This window comes from Corythoichthys intestinalis, chromosome 4 (assembly GCF_030265065.1).
Source record: "Corythoichthys intestinalis isolate RoL2023-P3 chromosome 4, ASM3026506v1, whole genome shotgun sequence".
Taxonomy (NCBI): Eukaryota; Metazoa; Chordata; class Actinopteri; order Syngnathiformes; family Syngnathidae; genus Corythoichthys; species Corythoichthys intestinalis.
In genome coordinates this window covers 32,656,338-32,670,777 of record NC_080398.1, presented here as the reverse complement: position 1 = coordinate 32,670,777, position 14,440 = coordinate 32,656,338, and the positions used below count along the sequence as shown (strand labels likewise).

The window sequence follows — 14,440 nt, the reverse complement described above, 5'->3', positions numbered from 1 at the left end:
AATAAATACTTTTATTCTTTAGTCCAGTCTACACTGATTTTATGTTTACTGTGCAATAATCTAATTGTAACATGTATTTTTTACATGTTTTGATACATTTATATGCATTATAAAAGATTTATGTCTGAATTTTGGGGGGGGGGCTTGGAACGAATTAGGGCATTTACGTGGAAATTGTGGCTCTACTTACAGAATGTTCAAGTTTCAAGTTAAGAAACTATTTCCAGAACCAATAATTTAGTAAGTATTACAATATAAATAAAAAATGCATCTGTAACTAAAACAAATTACCATTGTAAAATGTTTTATAAATATTATCCTATCCTAAAATATAAAATATTAATACTAAAAGTGTGGGGTCACCCAGACAGTTGTGTTTTCAATGAAGTCAAAAAGTCTTTACAGGATAATGATCATGATTTTATGCGATAAAGATCACATTTTTACACGATAACGATCACTTTATTACGCGATAAAGATCACGACTTTACTCGATAATGATCACGTTTTTACATTTTTACACAATAATTATAACGTTTTTAGTTTCTACATTTTGCATTATAATTACCACGTTTTTACATGATAGTTACGTTTTTAAATAATAGTTGTCATGTTTTTTTTTTTTCATGAAAGTGTTACTTTTCACAGAAAACTCAAAATTGTTTGGGTGACAGACTATCCCAGCATCCTCTTCATTCGCCCCTCGTGTTCCGACAGCTTTACATGAGGGCATTGTAAACTTTAATTCTTTAGTCTTGGTTTTTTACATTATGCACAACACTGATTTTATGTTTATTGTGCAATAATCTAATTGTAACATGTATTTGTTACATGTTTTGATGCATTTTTTATGCATTATAAAAGATTTATGTCTGAATTTTGGAGGGCTTGGAACGGATTAAGGCATTTACATGAAAATGAGTCTCTACTTACAGAATTCTCAAGTTAAGAAACTACTTCCTGAACCAATTAATTTCATAAGTAGAGATACTACAATATACAGTGGTACCTCGACATAGAAAGTTAATTCGTTCCAGGACCTGGTTTGTAAGTCGAAATGGCCGTATGTCGAGCAGGATTTAATTTTCCCATAAGAATACATTATAATTCCATGAATTGGTTCCACACCCCGAAAACCTACACTAAATTCTCAATAAATTTTGATGTTACTATTGCAAATATCAATTACAGGAGCAAAACAAATACATTATGAATAAATATCGGAATAATAATATAGTAATAGCAATAATGATAATAATAATAGCTGTAATAATGTAACAAATCGGGTTCTAATGTGGCGAATGTGTTTGCGTTGTGTACCTGAACGCATCACGTGTCTCGGAATAATAATATAATAATAGCAATAATGATAATAATAATAGCTGTAATAATTTAACAAATCGGGTTCTAATGTGGCGAATGTGTTTGCGTGGTGTACCTGAACGCATCGGGTGGCTGACTTAATAGAGTGAGCCTTTTTAGTTTCACTTTGTTTACTTGCTGCAGGGAAAAAGTTGGCCACAAGTTGATGGAATAAATGATTAGAAAACTGACGAAGCTGGCAATTTCTTTGGCGATGTTACCACAATAATATTTGCCACCTTAACTTATTAAACTGGCCAACGGAGGAGGACCGTCATAGACTGTCTACGGCTGTATTGTTGAGTGAGCCATATCACAAATGTGCACACCACGCTCATATTTTTTTATCATATCTATCTTCATGGCAATGGTAACGGTAAGCATCACCTTTTTTTCCTTTTTTTTAACCACCTGCACTAACATTGTTGGAACCCATGTTGATTTCTCTCACAAGAAAATCTGCCATGCGTCCGTCTTGTGGGAAAACAAAGAAACTGTGGTGCTGTCATAGATTGTCGTATTTAGAGCACGTCGTCGGATGTAGAAACAAATGGCGAGTCAAATTTTACGTTGGATGTCGAAAAGATCGTGTCTCGACGCGATCGTATGTCGGGGTATCACTGTAAATAAAAAAAAAATGCATCTATAATTTTAAAAAATATATAATCATAAAATGTTTCATGAATGATATTCTGTTCTAAAATATAAAATAGTAGTATTACTATACTAAAAGTGTGGGGTCACCCAGACAATTGTGTTTTCCGTGAAGTCAAAAAGTCACTCTTAAAGTTAACACACGATAATGATCAGGTTTTTACGTGACAAAGATCAGGTTTTTACACGATCGACAGTGGATCACGTTTTTACGCGATAAAAATCACGTTTAGACGTGATAAAGATCATGTTTTTACACGATAAAGATCACGTTTTTACACAATAGTTTTTACATGTTCACGCAATAATTATGTTTCCACCATAGCTCAAACGTTTTTCCATGATAATTATCACGTTTTTACATGATAGTTACATTTTTAAATAATAGTTGTCATGTTTTTACATAATAATAAGTAAACATGTTGGTGCCAAAAACCATAAACATGGTGCCAATTATCATGTATAAACGTGATACTGGACTTTTTTGGGGAGTGGCAGCAATGCGTTTCCGTATGAAAGCGTGACTCATCATAGAAAACACAAAGTTGCATGGTATGGTATTGTAAATGTAAAAACTCAAAATAAGAAATATTGGATGTATGTATTTTTTTGTACTTGTTACATAGAGCAAATAACAGTTTTGATGAACCTGCTTGAGCTGCGTCTCGGAGTTGACGTGCACGTCGCATGTCTCACAGTAGAATGTTTTGTTCTGCAAGCCTGTGGCTGCATTGGATGACGATGGCGCTGCCACTTTGCCTTTCACGCCAGGCCGTGGGAACGACTTGATGGAGCCCACGCCGCTGCGGGCCTCCAGCATGGTCTTGTGCTTGGTACCTTCCCAAAAACAGACGCCATGTTTATTTCAAAGAGCTTAACATGATTAAAAAGTGACTCTCTTACCACTATTATGAGCCTCCAGCTGTGACGCCGAATTGACGGCCACTTTGCAAAGTGAGCAGTATAGCAGTCGCCGAGCTTTCTCCTCCTCCGTTTCCGGTTCCGCATCCTCTTCGGGTTCCACGTCAGGGTCCGGTTCCGGTTCTGGTTCTGAGGGTGAGTTTAGGTCCGCTTCTGAGGTGGTTTCCGGAGCGTCTGGGACCACCGACATGATTCCGGTGATGTCGATTGGAGCCGCGGGGGTTGTTACTGCATTGTCCAGCGCCAGTCGGAGTGCAGGTGATGGCGGGGTGCTAGGAAGGGAATCTGTCGGGACATCGTCAGATTTAACTCATTTGCTGTTTGCTCCCAGCCACTCCTGGGCGTCAATGGCATTGAAACAAGGGTGTAGGTTTCGTCCCAACATTGGTAGGGACGGTGTAACAGCATAATCTGTACATGTACATTTTTTTTTTGCTCGGGATGCGACATAAAAGTAAGACCAAATAGATTGGGTGAACAGGGGTCAGCGCTACATTTCATACGAATATGCACCTAATTAATTGATAGGCTAAATCAAGGGTGCTCATTACGTCGATTATAATCGACCAGTCGATCGCAACGCTAGTGTGGGTAGCTCACGGCATCCCAAGATTTTTTTTAACGTAAATAGTTCATTGTGATTATGTTGTGTGAGCAACGTATGAGTTTATGCACCACCCCTCTCTTTCTAAGCAGCTTCTTGCTGACGTTTTTCTGGTTCTATAGTTTCCAGTAGTGATGCACGATAATACATTTTTCAACCAATACCGATAACCGATAATTTCCTCCTCATTCCAACCGATAACCGATAATGTCAAGCCGATAATTCTATTAAAAGATTTATGTAAAATGTTAAAGTATACACAAAAGAAAATATTACTGTGCAAAAATATAATTTATTGCTCTTTTTTTCCAACATAAAATATGAACAAGTCGTCAATTCAAACATCTAAATAATGACAGATTGTCTGACATTGTGTAATGGTAAACCTTTGGCAACAATTACTTACAGAGTAAATACCTAAGTTGCACAAAAATGCCTTTAAAAGCAAGCCATTTCTAACATATATAACATTAATACACTGCAAAACACACCTCCTTAAAACTAGTCAGTTTTAAGTGTAAATCTATTGGCAATAAGTGAAATTATCTGCCATCGCTTTAAGTGTATTTATTATTAGGGCCCGAGCACTAAGCGTGCGAAGGCCCTATTGTTTTGCAAAGGATTATTATTATTATTATTATTATTATTATTATTATTAGGGCCCGAGCACTAGACGTGCGAAGGCCCTATTGTTTTGCAAAGGATTATTTTTATTTTTTTTATTTATTTTTTTTTTTTTCAGGGCAAATGAAAACGGCCAATTTGGAGGCCTGAACATGCACGAAAAGTCACCAAAATTTGCACATACGTCCGGAAAATTGTAAATTTCGATAATTTTGCAACGTTGCAAAAAAATATAACAAAATGGCTCAGTGGCGCCCCCTTGAAATTTTAAAATTGGCCTATAACATTAGGGTATGTCAGCGTAGAGCAATGAAATTTGGGGGGTCTATACCTTGTCCAAAACCGCTCCAAAAAAGCATTTACACGCATATTCCAAACCCAACAGGAAATCGGTTATTATGGATCAAATATGAAATTTTTAATCGATTCACACGGTGCACATTTGAGACCTTTTCGCCGAGGGAGTTAGTTGGATCATCTTCAAAATTGGTGAGACTGTTCAGGAGACATATGAAATCTTAAGTTTTGAAAATGGTGCGTTTTCATTCACGGGTCTGACCTGGGCGTGGTGCCAAAGTCGACCATTTTTTCGGCAAAATGACAAATTCAGTAAATGACTAATAGTTCCTTGACACAACGTTCAATCTTTTTCATATTTGGCATGTATGTGTGGTATCCCACCCTTAACATGAGTGCATTGAAATATTACCCATTAGGTCTAGCGCCCCCTAGTGAGAACAGGAAATGCCTTTTTTTACGAGACAGGTTCCTCCTCCAAGGGAAAAAAATCTGTTGACCTCAAACCTGCATCAGGGGAGCCTTAAGACCTGTGTTCAGGTGCCTGATGAAAAATATTGAGGTTTCGTTGAGGCGGAGGGGTCCAAACAGGAAAGTGAAAATGAACGTCAACAATTTGTCACGCAAAAAACTTTGAACAGTCATAACTCGGCAGATATACAACATATCTGCGCCAAACTTCCCGTGTTTGTTGAGAGTCATACCCTGAAGGTTCTTGTAGGGGTCATTTGCATCAACTCTACAGTGCCAACTAGTGGCGACAGAAAGAAGTTTTAAAAAAGGCCTTTCCTATTGGGTTTTTTCAACATAGAGCAAGGAAATTTGGGGAGTAGATACCTTATGCAAAACTGCTCCAAAAAGTCTCTTGCACCCGTATTCCAAATCCAACAGGAAATCGGGTATTTTGGATCGAATGTGAAATTTTCATGGGTTCACAGTAGGAGTTTACATTTGGAGGCTTGAATATGCACAAAAACTCGTAAAAATTTGCACATACATGCGGATTTGGATAACGTTCGATAATCTTGCAATGTTACGAAAAAATGTAACAAAATGCCTCAGTGGCGCCCCCTTGAATTTTTCAAAAAGGCGTTTCCTATTAGGTTTTTTTAACATAGAGTGATGAAATTTGGGGAGTCGATACCTTGTGCAAAATTGCTCCAAAAAGTCTCTTGCACCCGTATTCCAAATCCAACAGTAAATCCGGTATTTTGGATCGAATGTGAAATTTTTATCGGTTCACAGTAGGAGTTTACATTTGGAGGCTTGAACATGCACGAAAACTCACAAAAATTTGGACATACATGCGGCTTTGCATAACGTTCAATAATCTTGAAAAGTTACGAAAACATGTAACAAAATGGCTCAGTGGCGCCCCCTTGAAATTTTCAAAAAGGCCTCTCTATTTAGGTTTTTTCAACGTAGAAGGATGAAATTCGGAGAGTCGATACCTTGTACAAAACTGCTCCAAAAAGTCTCTTGCATGCGTATTCCAAACCCAACAGGAAATCGGGTATTTTGGATTGAATATGAAATTTTTATCGATTTACAGTGTGCACATTTTACACCTTGGCACCTAGGGAATTAGTTTGATCATTCTCAAAATTGGCGAGACTGTTCATGAGGCACATGAAATCTTAAGTTATCAAAATGGTGTGTTTTCATTCACGGGCCTGACATGGGCGGGGTGCCAAAGTCGGCCATTTTTTCGCCAAAACACCGAATTCGGAAAATGACTGATAACTCCCTCATACAACCTTCAATCTATTTTAAATCTGGCATGTGTGTGAAGTATACCAGCCTGAGCAGGACTGGATTGAAAATTTACCGTTTGTGCCTGGCGCCTCCTAGTGGGAACAGGAAATGCCCTTTTTTACGGGACACACTCCTCCTCTAAAGGGAAAAAATCAATCTACCTCAAACCTGCATAAGGGAAGCCTTAAGACCTGTCTTCAGGTGCCTGATGAAGAATATTGAAGTTTCGTTGAAGCGGAGGGGTCCAAACAGCAAAGTGAAAATGACTGTCATCAATTTTTCTCTCCAAAAACTTTTAACAGTCATAACTCGGCAGATATACAACATATCTGCGCCAAACTTCCCATGCTTGTTGAGAGTCATACCCTGAAGGGCCTTGTAGGGGTCATTTGCATCAACGCTACAGCGCCAACTAGTGGCAATAGAAAGTCACTCGTTTTTCCAATACATGTCCAGTTCTTTTCAGGTTGGTCATTGTAGTTTCAAGACCTATTAAAATACTTATTTACGGCACATGTCCACGTGTCTCTATCTGTTGCCGTGACGACCCTTTGTTCGCCATTTAAAGGAAATATTTTTTTTCAGAGACTCAGGCAGCTTATAGAGCCACAATATTTGGCACACTTGGTCGAATTGGCCCAGTTAGAAGATTAATTTGGTTTTGAATAAGGGCTTGGCTGCACAGCTCAGTAGTTGCTCCTTTTTTGTAGTACTCTCTCCAATAAGGTTTTTTATCTCTTGGGTGTGGTAATGTAAATAGGCGACTTTCGTGCATGTTAGGTTCTAATGAGATGATTAGAGAGGAGGATCTGCCACCACCCTGACCTGCACACAGTCCGAGTTGCGTGACGTCCGAGTTGCGCTAGATTGCGAGGGCCCGTTCAGTCCTGCTTGCAGGCCTAGTTATTATTATTATTAGGGCCCGAGCACTAAGCGTGCGAAGGCCCTATTGTTTTGCAAAGGATTATTATTAGGGCCCGAGCACTGAGCGTGCGAAGGCCCTATTGTTTTGCAAAGGATTATTATTATTATTATTATTATTATTATTATTATTATTATTATTATTATTCTTTTTTCAGGGCAAATGAAAATGGCCAATTTGGAGGCCTGAACATGCACGAAAAGTCACCAAAATTTGCACATACGTGCGGCTTTGCGTAAAATTCGATAATCTTGTGTCGTTTTGAAAAAATGTCAAAAAATGGCTCAGTGGCGCCCCCTTGACCCTTAAAATTTTCAAAAAGGCCTCTCCTCTCAGGTTTTCAACGTAGAGCAATGAAATTTGGGGAGTAGATACCTTATGCCTAACTGTTCAAAAAAGCCTCTTGCACCCATATTCCAAATCCAACAGGAAATCGGATATTTTGGATCAAATGTGAAATTTTTATCGGTTCACAGTTGGAGTTTACATTTGGAGGCCTGAACATGCACGAAAACTCACCAAAATTTGCACATACATGCAACTTTGCGTAAATTTTGATAATCTACAAAAAAATTTAACAAAATGGCTCAGTGGCGCCCCCTTGAAATTTTCAAAAAGGCCTTTCCTATTAGGTTTTTTCAACGTAGAACAATGAAATTTGGCGAGTCGATACATTGTGCAAAACTGCTCCAAAAAGTCTCTTGCACCCATATTCCAAACCCAACAGGAAGCCGGAAATTTTGGATCAAATGTGAAATTTTATCGATTTACATTTGAGACCTTGTCGCTGAAGAAAATAGTTGGATCGTCTTCAAAATTGGTCAGACTATTCAGGAGACATATGAGATCTTAAGTTTTCAAAATGGTGAGTTTTCACTCAAGGGTCTGACCTGGGCGTGGTCCCAAAGTCGGCCATTTTTGGGCAAAATACCAAATTCAGAAAATGATTAAAAACTCTGTGATACAACGTTCAATCTTTTTCATTTCTAGCATGTATATGAGATATCCCAGCCTGAACACGACTGCATTGAAATATTACCCATTAGGCCTGGCGCCCCCTAGTGGGAACAGGAAATGGCCTTCTTTACGAGACAGGCTCCTCCTCCAAGGGAAAAAAATCTATTGACCTCAAACCTGTTTCAGGGGAGCCTCAAGACATGTGTTCAGGTCCCTGATGAAAAATATTGAGGTTTCGTTGAAGCGGAGAGGTCCAAACTGGAAGTGAAAATGACCGTCAACAATTTGTCTCGCCAAAAATTTTGAACAGTCATAACTCGGCAGATATGCAACATATGTGCGCCAAACTTTCCGTGTTTGTTGAGAGTCATACCCTGAAGGTTCTTGTAGGGGTCATTTGCATCAACTCTACAGTGCCAACTAGTGGCGACAGAAAGAAGTTTTAAAAAAGGCCTTTCCTATTGGGTTTTTTCAACATAGAGCAAGGAAATTTGGGGAGTAGATACCTTATGCAAAACTGCTCCAAAAAGTCTCTTGCACCCATATTCCAAATCCAACAGGAAATCGGGTATTTTGGATCGAATGTGAAATTTTCATGGGTTCACAGTAAGAGTTTACATTTGGAGGCTTGAATATGCATAAAAACTCACCAAAATTTGCACATACATGCGGCTTTGGATAACGTTCGATAATCTTGCAACGTTACGAAACAATTTAACAAAATGGCTCAGTGGCGCCCCCTTGAAATTTTCAAAAATGCCTCTCCATTTAGGTTTTTCTAACATAGAGTGATGAAATTTGGAGAGTCAAAACTTTGTGCAAAACTGCTCCAAAAAGTCTCTTGCACACACATTCCAAATCCTACAGGAAATCGGGTATTTTGGATTGAATGTGAACTTTTTATCGATTTACAGTGTGCACATTTTACACCTTGGCACCTAGGGAATTAGTTTGATCATTCTCAAAATTGGTGAGACTGTTCATGAGGCATATGAAATCTTAAGTTATAAAAATGGTGTGTTTTCATTCACGGGCCTGACCTGGGCGGGGCGCCAAATTCTTCCATTTTTTCGCCAAAACACCGAATTCGGAAAATGACTGATAACTCCCTCATACAACGTTCAATCTATTTTAAATCTGGCATGTGTGTGAGGTATACCAGCCTGAGCAGGACTGGATTGAAAATTTACCATTTGTGCCTGGCGCCTCATAGTGGGAACAGGAAATGCCCTTTTTTACGGGACACACTCCTCCTCTAAAGGGAAAAAATCAATCTACCTCAAACCTGCATAAGGGAAACCTTAAGACCTGTCTTCAGGTGCCTGATGAAAAATATTGAAGTTTCGTTGAAGCGGAGGGGTCCAAACAGGAAAGTGAAAATGACTGTCAACAATTTTTCTCTCCAAAAACTTTGAACAGTCATAACTCGGCAGATATACAAGATATGTGCGCCAAACTTCCCGTGCTTGTTGAGAGTCATACCCTGAAGGGCCTTGTAGGGGTCATTTGCATCAACCCTACAGCGCCAACTAGTGGCGATATAAAGTCACTCGTTTTTCCAAAACATGTCCAGTTCTTTTCATGTTGGTCATTGTAGTTTCAAGACCTATTAAAATACTTTTTTACGGCCCATGTCCACGTGTCTCTGTCTGTTGCCGTGACGACCCTTTGTTCGCCATTTAAAGGAAATATTTTTTTTCAGAGACTCAGGGAGCTTATAGAGCCACAATAGTTGGCACACTTGGTCGAATTGGCCCAGTTAGAAGATTAATTTAGGTTTTGAATAAGGGCTTGGCTGCACAGCTCAGTAGTGGCTCCTTTTTTGTAGTACTCTCTCCAATAGGGGTTTTTATCTCTTGGGTGTGGGAATGTAAATAGGCGACTTTCGAGCATGTTAGGTTCTAATGAGATGATTAGAGAGGAGGATCTGCCACCACCCTGACCTGCACACAGTCCGAGTTGCGTGACGTCCGAGTTGCGCTAGATTGCGAGGGCCCGTTCAGTCCTGCTTGCAGGCCTAGTTATTAGGGCCCGAGCACTAGGCGTGCGAAGGCCCTATTGTAATGCAAAGGATTATTAGGGCCCGAGCACTAAGCGTGCGAAGGCCCTATTGTTTTGCAAAGGATTATTATTATTATTATTATTATTATTATTATTATTATTATTATTATTATTATTATTATTATTCTTTTTTCAGGGCAAATGAAAATGGCCAATTTGGAGGCCTGAACATGCACGAAAAGTCACCAAAATTTGCACAAACGTGCGGCTTTGCGTAAATTTCGATAATCTTGTGTCGTTTTGAAAAAATGTCAAAAAATGGCTCAGTGGCGCCCCCTTGACCCTTAAAATTTTCAAAAAGGCCTCTCCTCTCAGGTTTTCAACGTAGAGCAATGAAATTTGGGGAGTAGATACCTTATGCCTAACTGTTCAAAAAAGCCTCTTGCACCCATATTCCAAATCCAACAGGAAATCGGATATTTTGGATCAAATGTGAAATTTTTATCGGTTCACAGTTTGAGTTTACATTTGGAGGCCTGAACATGCACGAAAACTCACCAAAATTTGCACATACATGCAACTTTGCGTAAATTTTGATAATCTACAAAAAAATTTAACAAAATGGCTCAGTGGCGCCCCCTTGAAATTTTCAAAAAGGCCTTTCCTATTAGGTTTTTTCAACGTAGAACGATGAAATTTGGCGAGTCGATACATTGTGCAAAACTGCTCCAAAAAGTCTCTTGCACCCATATTCCAAACCCAACTGGAAGCCAGAAATTTTGGATCAAATGTGAAATTTTATCGATTTACATTTGAGACCTTGTCGCTGAAGAAAATAGTTGGATCGTCTTCAAAATTGGTCAGACTATTCAGGAGACATATGAGATCTTAAGTTTTCAAAATGGTGAGTTTTCACTCAAGGGTCTGACCTGGGCGTGGTCCCAAAGTCGGCCATTTTTGGGCAAAATACCAAATTCAGAAAATGATTAAAAACTCCGTGATACAACGTTCAATCTTTTTCATTTCTAGCATGTATATGAGATATCCCAGCCTGAACACGACTGCATTGAAATATTACCCATAAGGCCTGGCGCCCCCTAGTGGGAACAGGAAATGGCCTTCTTTACGAGACAGGCTCCTCCTCCAAGGGAAAAAAATCTATTGACCTCAAACCTGTTTCAGGGGAGCCTCAAGACATGTGTTCAGGTCCCTGATGAAAAATATTGAGGTTTCGTTGAAGCGGAGAGGTCCAAACTGGAAGTGAAAATGACCGTCAACAATTTGTCTCGCCAAAAATTTTGAACAGTCATAACTCGGCAGATATGCAACATATCTGCGCCAAACTTTCCGTGTTTGTTGAGAGTCATACCCTGAAGGTTCTTGTAGGGGTCATTTGCATCAACTCTACAGTGCCAACTAGTGGCGACAGAAAGAAGTTTTAAAAAAGGCCTTTCCTATTGGGTTTTTTCAACATAGAGCAAGGAAATTTGGGGAGTAGATACCTTATGCAAAACTGCTCCAAAAAGTCTCTTGCACCCATATTCCAAATCCAACAGGAAATCGGGTATTTTGGGTCGAATGTGAAATTTTCATGGGTTCACAGTAAGAGTTTACATTTGGAGGCTTGAATATGCATAAAAACTCACCAAAATTTGCACATACATGCGGCTTTGGATAACGTTCGATAATCTTGCAACGTTACGAAACAATTTAACAAAATGGCTCAGTGGCGCCCCCTTGAAATTTTCAAAAAGGCCTCTCCATTTAGGTTTTTCTAACATAGAGTGATGAAATTTGGAGAGTCAAAACTTTGTGCAAAACTGTTCCAAAAAGTCTCTTGCACACACATTCCAAATCCTACAGGAAATCGGGTATTTTGGATTGAATGTGAACTTTTTATCGATTTACAGTGTGCACATTTTACACCTTGGCACCTAGGGAATTAGTTTGATCATTCTCAAAATTGGTGAGACTGTTCATGAGGCATATGAAATCTTAAGTTATAAAAATGGTGTGTTTTCATTCACGGGCCTGACCTGGGCGGGGCGCCAAATTCTTCCATTTTTTCGCCAAAACACCGAATTCGGAAAATGACTGATAACTCCCTCATACAACGTTCAATCTATTTTAAATCTGGCATGTGTGTGAGGTATACCAGCCTGAGCAGGACTGGATTGAAAATTTACCATTTGTGCCTGGCGCCTCCTAGTGGGAACAGGAAATGCCCTTTTTTACGGGACACACTCCTCCTCTAAAGGGAAAAAATCAATCTACTTCAAACCTGCATAAGGGAAACCTTAAGACCTGTCTTCAGGTGCCTGATGAAAAATATTGAAGTTTCGTTGAAGCGGAGGGGTCCAAACAGGAAAGTGAAAATGACTGTCAACAATTTTTCTCTCCAAAAACTTTGAACAATCATAACTCGGCAGATATAGAACATATCTGCGCCAAACTTCCCGTGCTTGTTGAGAGTCATACCCTGAAGGGCCTTGTAGGGGTCATTTGCATCAACCCTACAGCGCCAACTAGTGGCGATAGAAAGTCACTCGTTTTTCCAAAACATGTCCAGTTCTTTTCATGTTGGTCATTGTAGTTTCAAGACCTATGAAAATACTTTTTTACGGCCCATGTCCACGTGTCTCTGTCTGTTGCCGTGACGACCCTTTGTTCGCCATTTAAAGGAAATATTTTTTTTCAGAGACTCAGGGAGCTTATAGAGCCACAATAGTTGGCACACTTGGTCGAATTGGCCCAGTTAGAAGATTAATTTTGGTTTTGAATAAGGGCTTGGCTGCACAGCTCAGTAGTGGCTCCTTTTTTGTAGTACTCTCTCCAATAGGGGTTTTTATCTCTTGGGTGTGGGAATGTAAATAGGCGACTTTCGAGCATGTTAGGTTCTAATGAGATGATTAGAGAGGAGGATCTGCCACCACCCTGACCTGCACACAGTCCGAGTTGCGTGACGTCCGAGTTGCGCTAGATTGCGAGGGCCCGTTCAGTCCTGCTTGCAGGCCTAGTTAGGGCCCGAGCACTAAGCGTGCGAAGGCCCTATTGTTTTGCAAAGGATTATTATTATTATTATTATTATTATTATTATTATTATTATTATTATTCTTTTTTCAGGGCAAATGAAAATGGCCAATTTGGAGGCCTGAACATGCACGAAAAGTCACCAAAATTTGCACAAACGTGCGGCTTTGCGTAAATTTCGATAATCTTGTGTCGTTTTGAAAAAATGTCAAAAAATGGCTCAGTGGCGCCCCCTTGACCCTTAAAATTTTCAAAAAGGCCTCTCCTCTCAGGTTTTCAACGTAGAGCAATGAAATTTGGGGAGTAGATACCTTATGCCTAACTGCTCAAAAAAGCCTCTTGCACCCATATTCCAAATCCAACAGGAAATCGGATATTTTGGATCAAATGTGAAATTTTTATCGGTTCACAGTTTGAGTTTACATTTGGAGGCCTGAACATGCACGAAAACTCACCAAAATTTGCACATACATGCAACTTTGCGTAAATTTTGATAATCTACAAAAAAATTTAACAAAATGGCTCAGTGGCGCCCCCTTGAAATTTTCAAAAAGGCCTTTCCTATTAGGTTTTTTCAACGTAGAACGATGAAATTTGGCAAGTCGATACATTGTGCAAAACTGCTCCAAAAAGTCTCTTGCACCCATATTCCAAACCCAACAGGAAGCCGGAAATTTTGGATCAAATGTGAAATTTTATCGATTTACATTTGAGACCTTGTCGCTGAAGAAAATAGTTGGATAGTCTTCAAAATTGGTCAGACTATTCAGGAGACATATGAGATCTTAAGTTTTCAAAATGGGGAGTTTTCACTCAAGGGTCTGACCTGGGCGTGGTCCCAAAGTCGGCCATTTTTGGGCAAAATACCAAATTCAGAAAATGATTAAAAACTCCGTGATACAACGTTCAATCTTTTTCATTTCTAGCATGTATATGAGATATCCCAGCCTGAACACGACTGCATTGAAATATTACCCATTAGGCCTGGCGCCCCCTAGTGGGAACAGGAAATGGCCTTCTTTACGAGACAGGCTCCTCCTCCAAGGGAAAAAAATCTATTGACCTCAAACCTGTTTCAGGGGAGCCTCAAGACATGTGTTCAGGTCCCTGATGAAAAATATTGAGGTTTCGTTGAAGCGGAGAGGTCCAAACTGGAAGTGAAAATGACCGTCAACAATTTGTCTCGCCAAAAATTTTGAACAGTCATAACTCGGCAGATATGCAACATATCTGCGCCAAACTTTCCGTGTTTGTTGAGAGTCATACCCTGAAGGTTCTTGTAGGGGTCATTTGCATCAACTCTACAGTGCCAA

At 39.5% G+C, this 14,440-nt stretch overlaps 1 protein-coding gene across 3 annotated transcripts in view; it reads right to left on the bottom strand.

The window, feature by feature from the left end:
• Positions 1 to 14,440, bottom strand: part of znf385d (zinc finger protein 385D) — a 293,701-nt gene that overhangs the window by 12,179 nt on the left and 267,082 nt on the right. For all 3 annotated transcript variants that reach the window (XM_057833409.1, XM_057833411.1, XM_057833410.1), the window contains 2 exons: positions 2,920 to 3,222; positions 2,666 to 2,853 (listed from right to left, as the gene is read on the bottom strand). In XM_057833409.1, the coding sequence (XP_057689392.1) occupies positions 2,666 to 2,853; positions 2,920 to 3,222 (491 nt within the window). The remainder of the gene's footprint in view (positions 1 to 2,665; positions 2,854 to 2,919; positions 3,223 to 14,440) is intronic.